Source organism: Erpetoichthys calabaricus, chromosome 3 (genome assembly GCF_900747795.2).
Source record: "Erpetoichthys calabaricus chromosome 3, fErpCal1.3, whole genome shotgun sequence".
Classification (NCBI taxonomy): Eukaryota; Metazoa; Chordata; class Cladistia; order Polypteriformes; family Polypteridae; genus Erpetoichthys; species Erpetoichthys calabaricus.
The window spans coordinates 208,749,602-208,756,135 of NC_041396.2; the positions used below are offsets into that span (position 1 = coordinate 208,749,602).

The 6,534-nt window shown below is 36.1% G+C and overlaps 1 protein-coding gene across 4 annotated transcripts in view; it reads right to left on the minus strand.

Moving 5' to 3' along the window:
- Nucleotides 1-771: 771 nt before the first annotated feature.
- sgk1 (serum/glucocorticoid regulated kinase 1) overlaps nucleotides 772-6,534 on the minus strand; it is a 183,931-nt gene continuing 178,168 nt past the window's right edge. For 3 of the 4 annotated variants that reach the window (XM_051924958.1, XM_028797746.2, XM_028797747.2), the window contains 10 exons: nucleotides 5,995-6,070; nucleotides 4,937-5,012; nucleotides 4,626-4,814; nucleotides 4,377-4,508; nucleotides 3,966-4,078; nucleotides 3,708-3,831; nucleotides 3,199-3,294; nucleotides 2,911-3,066; nucleotides 2,371-2,460; nucleotides 772-1,898 (listed from right to left, as the gene is read on the minus strand). In XM_051924958.1, coding sequence (XP_051780918.1) covers nucleotides 1,731-1,898; nucleotides 2,371-2,460; nucleotides 2,911-3,066; nucleotides 3,199-3,294; nucleotides 3,708-3,831; nucleotides 3,966-4,078; nucleotides 4,377-4,508; nucleotides 4,626-4,814; nucleotides 4,937-5,012; nucleotides 5,995-6,070 — 1,220 coding nt within the window. In that variant the 3' untranslated portion in view covers nucleotides 772-1,730. Of the gene's footprint in view, nucleotides 1,899-2,370; nucleotides 2,461-2,910; nucleotides 3,067-3,198; nucleotides 3,295-3,707; nucleotides 3,832-3,965; nucleotides 4,079-4,376; nucleotides 4,509-4,625; nucleotides 4,815-4,936; nucleotides 5,013-5,994; nucleotides 6,071-6,319; nucleotides 6,531-6,534 lie in introns of those variants that run through there. The other variant, XM_028797745.2, reaches the window with a different exon arrangement.

The following is a 6,534-nucleotide window of genomic DNA, read 5'->3' on the forward strand; positions in this document are numbered from 1 at the left end:
TTACATAGTGCAAGCTGAGTGCAGAACCCTTGATTTGGAGAGAAATGTCACCTACTAGAAATCTCAAAGCCATCACAGAGGTTCAACTGTGTATAATGAAGTCAGGAACTATAGCCCAGTATATATATATATACACACACACACACACACATACATACACACACACAATCTGTGATAGAAACAGCAGACATCAAGCATTGCAAACATGGCTACATTGTGAGCACCATGCCCACATAGTTTACAGTACTGTACATATATTTCCACAATTGGAGCAGTTGCAGGCTCAGGCTCACCCATTGAATGAGAGGTGTAGACTGAAGCATTATTGTTGTCATATATGCAACATGGCCTGGCACATTAGAAGAAAATACAGACCACATTCTATATGGTGAAGAACATATACTGTACTACTGAATGGTGAGACTGGACAAACATAGAAAAAAGTAATTTTTGGGTCATTGCTAGTATTTGTGCAGATTTAAACAGAGATATAGTGATCTCAACAAAGAAAAATGTTCAAGCTTGTAACTTTCAAACTTGTTTTTTAACTTTGATAAGCTGCCAGTGAAGTCTTCACAAAACATCTGGGGGGGAGGGGGAGAAATTGAATAATTGGATTTGTGAAATCTGATCTACAAATACCATTATTACACTAGAATGGCATTATGTAAACAGGCACAAGTAGCAGATAATAGGAAAATGAAAAATTACTTGCTGTAGTGTATATGTTGGACAACTCATTGGATGAAGAAAAAGAAAAAAGTTCAAGAGTCAGCTTAAAAAGCATTCACATTTACTGCAAGCCAACATTGTCACAGAACACAAAAAGCACATTTAACAAAAAGGGAAAACACATGAAAATATGTAACATTGAAACAATTCTTGCAGTTTGTTATAGGTTTTATTTTAAATACACAAGTTAGGCAGTAAAACAACTCCTATGTACAGTTCAAACTTACAATATGATGGAATGTAAAGTGTAAAAATGTGGTTTAATGTCATTTTCACAAGACAATTTACACAAATGTAAAAGTCTGACTCTGCTTATGGGGCATTTTAAAAATGTATACATTTTTGGTCCAAGAATACTATATATACACACACACACACACATTTATAGCAGCAGTACTCCACAAGCAATTTGTAGATTTATAACCATTTTATTCCTTAGTAAAAATAAAAAAAAAATAAAACATTTAAATTGTTTTTCATCTTCCAAATGTGGAAGAAGTATCCAATGCCCCACGTTGTAGTGTCAGTCTAAGAAAATCATGTAAGCAATAGAAGACTGAAGAGACAACGATGCCACAATTAATCCACTCAGTTCGCTCCTTTGTAGCAGTCCAACACAACGACTCAAACCAAAAAAACCTTGTTTAACTGAAGTCCTCCTCAGGTGTTCAAAATTAAAAAAGGCACATGGAACAAAATTCTCAAACACATAAAAAAAAATCCTCAAGTGTTCTCCTCTGGTAGGTGGTTATTCAACCATTCAGATAACAAGAAGGTAGCACCAGTCATTCCAGAATCAAGTTTGAAAATGAATAGACACATGCTCTTCAAAGATTTGATGTATTTTGTTGTCAGAAATACAACCAACCTCATAACATGTTAAAAGACTGCAAAAGCTGCCGAAGGGACAAAAAAAAAAAAAGTGCAAAACGTCCACTTCCAACTTGAGCTTCTGTGAAGCGAGATGGATTCTGAAATATTTACTTTGTTAGTTACAATTACAAGAAGGAGTCCACAGAGGGCGCATAAGAGAATCCAAGAAAAGCTTCAGCTGCCTCTTTGATACTGGCTGAAGCCAAGGTGCTGTCTGGAGATTGTCCAATTGAGCCAGGAACAGGCTCATCTGTGAACTCTGGGTCAAAGTGCCTTAAGTCATTTGGACCAGTCTAAACAGCAAAACAAAAAAAAAAAAAAAAAACAGACGACCATTAACAAGAATTGAAACAGAATTTGCAATTCAAATGCACAACACCATCATTGTCAAATAAGTCAGTCTCTCTCTGACCGAGAAGAAAAGTCTTTGGGTTTGGCTGTGCATGCCCTAAAATAATTTTACATTAATAGGTTGTTTATAGACACTTTCTCCTAGTCATGAGTCTAGAGGGAGCTGAAGACTTGTTACGCCAACAGCCCCGGATGATGCAATGTACCATTATACCTGTCCATAGGATACGGTACACTCCCTACTTGGAAGATTTACAAAGTCCCCCCCAAAAAAAACAGCCTTGGTGAATGAGAAAAACTGCACATAGATACTTAATCTTGGAATCAACCAGGGCTATACAAATTGTGTAGACAACATGATCTGCTCAACAATGCTACCCTGTGTTCAGCAATGTAAAAACAAATAATACTTACTACATTTGGATTAAAGGGAGGAGTAAGTTTCTTGGCGTTCAGATCATCCCAGTTAATTGGAGAAAAGAATATGTGGACTTTAATTTCCATCTAAAAAACAAAAATGTAAAAATTAACATTCATTTGTATCAGTGGTATTTTGGATGGATCAGCATTACCTGAACAATCATTTTCTAAATAACTGATTCACTTTTACAAAATTTTATTAGCAATAGTGTTGTGCTATTAAAGTAGTATAGCAAGAGAAAAAAAAAAATTCCCTGGGAAAAAACTGAAACTAAAAATTTTCACAAAAACAGCTTTTACATTTTCAGGTACATTTATTCTACATCCTTCATACTAAGCAAAATATAACTATAAAATTTTGGACTGTGAAATGTTAAAATATTTTAGCTCATTAAAACAACAGAGGTTTTACAGACATGTTAAAAACGAAGAAACACTAAAAATAATGTGGATATTAAAAACAAAATGCAAATTTTATTGCGTGTCACTGGTTTTTAAAAAAAAGGCAAAATATTGTAATAACAAAATACGTACAAAGTCATCTTTGGCTCCTAGTCGCTTTGTCCGATCCTTTTGCAAAAGACCTTCTAGAAGATGTCGGGCAGAATTTGAGATGTTTGGTTTCAGTTGTAGTGGTTTGTTAAGAATGTTATCATACATTTCAGCTGTATTTCGGCTATAGAAGGGAGGCTATAAAGCAGAACAGAGAAAGAAATCAATGAAGCAAAAAAGCAACAAGTTTCCAATTTCAATCTAAAAATTGTATTGTACAAACATGCAACATTTGACATAAGCAAAAAGAACAATGTTTCTAGGGCTTACCAGTCCATATAGCATCTCGTACAACACTGCGCCGAGGCACCACCAATCCACTGTTCGGTCATATGGTTGTTTGTGCAAAACCTCAGGAGCTAAATACTGCATTTAAAAAGAAATTAAAAAAATTAAATACTGCAGCGCCTACTGTACTTAACAAAATTAACTACAAACTCAAAGGGAGTTCAATCATTAAAATAGATGAAAATCTATACCAAGATAGGGTTTTCTCAAAAACAAAAATGACCCCCTTATGTATTTTTAGATAAAAATGAAGGCCTGATCTTTGCCATCAAAGTACAATAGGCAGTACGGTGCTTTGGCTATTAATTACTGGTAAACATTCAGAAAGCACTACAAAAAGTCCCAACAACCAATTTAAACTTGGAATCCAGAATATACAAATTCCAAGAGAATCTCCATCTTCAGACACCTGCTACATCATGGACCAAAAGTACTTTTTTTTTTTTTTTAAACAGTACTAAAGTATTAATTGAAAAAAATATTCTATGTACCTCTGGGGTGCCACAGAACGTTGAAGTAGTGCCATTGGGTTCTATATTTTCCTTGCACAGTCCAAAATCAGTAAGCACAATGTGCCCTTGGGAGTCAAGCAGAATGTTTTCAGGCTTCAAGTCCCTAGAAAGAAAAAAAAAAATTGCAGGCTTGGTCATTATTATAATTTAAAAGTTACCACAGATATTATGAGGTCTACATGAACAAAATTTCCAACACATGAGATATGCACTTGAGAACATATTGAATTTCCTCACCTGTAAACAATGTTCAAAGAATGCAGGTAGCCAAGTGCACTAGCAATCTCAGCAGCATAAAAGCGAGCTCTGGGCTCCAGGAAGCACCGTTCTCTTTGGAGGTGATAAAACAGCTGAAAGGGATGACAGAAAATGCCAACATTTACATGCTATGGCAAGAGCTGGATAACAGCATAATTAATTAACGTTATCATAGCAGGCTGCTTGGACAATTGTAGGAAATGGCCTTCCAGACCACAAAACATTTGAATCTAGCAAATCAATGTGGAGATGCTAATTCTAGTTTAAATATCTCCCACTTCAGGAAAAAAGGCATATCCTGTCATTAGCTTCCTTTTGAAGCAGGGTTATGTCCATAACTCTATAGCCAACCATGACAGGATTTCCCCTTTGTGTTCTGTTGTTTCTTACCTCTCCACCATTAATATAGTCCAAGACAAAGTAGAGCTTGTCTGCCGTCTGGAAGGAATAGTGGAGCCCAACCAGGAAAGGGTGTTTCACATTCTTTAAAAGGACATTCCTTTCGGACATGATGTGTTTCTCCTGGAAGACACCAAGAAAGACAGTAAGAAAAATTTCAGGAACTTACATGTTCATCATTTTGCATTGTCTATCAGAATTTGGTGGCAGACAGTTTTACTTAAGAGTATGGACCATTACCTCTTTTTTCTTCAAGATTGCCTTTTTCTGGAGGACTTTAACAGCATAGAACTTTTCATCATTCTTATGTAGTGCAAGCAGTACTTTTCCAAAGCTTCCTTTCCCTATGACTTTTAAGAAATTGAAGTCTGATGGTTTGGCATGGGGGTTGGAGGATGGTCCCAAGTTGATCTGTTGGGATGGGCTTGGCTAAAAAAAAAAAAAAAAAAAAAACAACATACAAATAAGCAAAAAATAAATACAAAAAAAACCAAAAAAAAAACAGTATTGTATCCATTTAAAAGGGAGATGATCTCGTCAATTAAACTTACTGGAGGTGACGGGTTGGCATTCATAAGTTCAGGTTCTGGTGGTGGGTTCATGTTGAGAATAGAGTGAACCTCGGGGCTAAAAAGAGAAAAAAAAAAGAGGAACAATTTGATTATGAGCTACAAAAATTGAAACACAACCTATCTTTAAAGTGGACAACTAAGCACACACATTTTGTCAAGCTGACCTGTGTTTGTCCACTTAATTTCAATATACTGCGTTTCATGACCTTTATAAAGTAAATTGCAATTAGGGATGCTAAACTAGTTTTTAATACGAGAAACATTTGTTTCCAGCATAGTTATACAGACTTGGTATGGCAATATGGACTCACAACTGACTTCTTCAAAAACAATACAAAAGAAGAAATGTGAATTAACAGAAATTACAGTGGTCACCTCTGCTGCCTTATGGTTTTAGACCTCCAAGCCAACTACATTATGTGTGCAATTCACAATCTTTTGCTTTGGTGCAACACATTCCATCCATAACTCACTGATGTACATTTTCTTTAAGTGGCAATTCTAAATTGCTCCAGTAGCAGCAAGTATGGGTGTGTGGACAAGCGTGCTTGCAACAGCCCATCGAGAGGATGTGCCTGATGCATTGGCGTTACCCACTTGCAACTATGTGGCGTATCCAAAGATTATCATCCACAGACATTAATTATTTTCCTATATCTCCTGCTACTATTTTTGTACAAGTAATGTTCCTTCAATGCACCTATCAATACAGAGTCACTTCAGGGTAGTCATCTGGCACTATCAATGCATAGAATCTATATTTTTATCCATTAATTAGTCTATAAATGCATCGGATTGATCTAAGGAAAAAAAAGTGCACCGGCTTTATTACGAAATGCCCAAATGCCTAAATACCTAGACTAATTGAGCAGACGCTACCTTTCTTCATTACACTCAAAACAAAACTTAGGGTGCCTGACAAGTTCAAAATAGTGCAGACAGCCTCGTACATTTTTTCCACAATTTACTGCAATGTAGCTAGGATGTTCAGCTAAAACTAAAGCTTTTGTGCCCTCCACCCCAACATGTACACTTACTGTTTGCAGGCGTATGAGTTAGTGGCCAGCTTTTGAATGAAGTCATTCAGTCCCATTCTTCTTTGCTTCATGAAGGCTGAAAATGCACGAAAAAGTACACATCAATACGTCGTTATTTAAACCAACATACTGTTAACTACAGTGACAACGATTTACAAAAAAAAAGTTCTACTCTGCAAAACTAAAGTTTCACTAATTATAGTTTCCTTAAAATAATCACACTGTAATCGTTCAAAATGATTTTGCATTAAATTACTAGCTTGAACCTGAACATAGTCTAAAAAAAAAACTTTCGGTATTAAAGCCCTTGCATTTGTGCACTTACCAATAAGAATCGCGACTATACCCCTCATTTTGGAGTAAGTTAATGCTGGTCTGGCGGTGTCGGCTTTGATTGTCATCGTTGTGTTGGCTGCAAGTTATCTCCCCACCCCTCGCCAAGACCTTTAAGTACTGAAAGAAACTGAGGCAACTGGATGTACAAATGTCTAACTTGGTATATATAGTAAGTTGAGAAGGGAGGTGGGGGAGAGTCCTAGT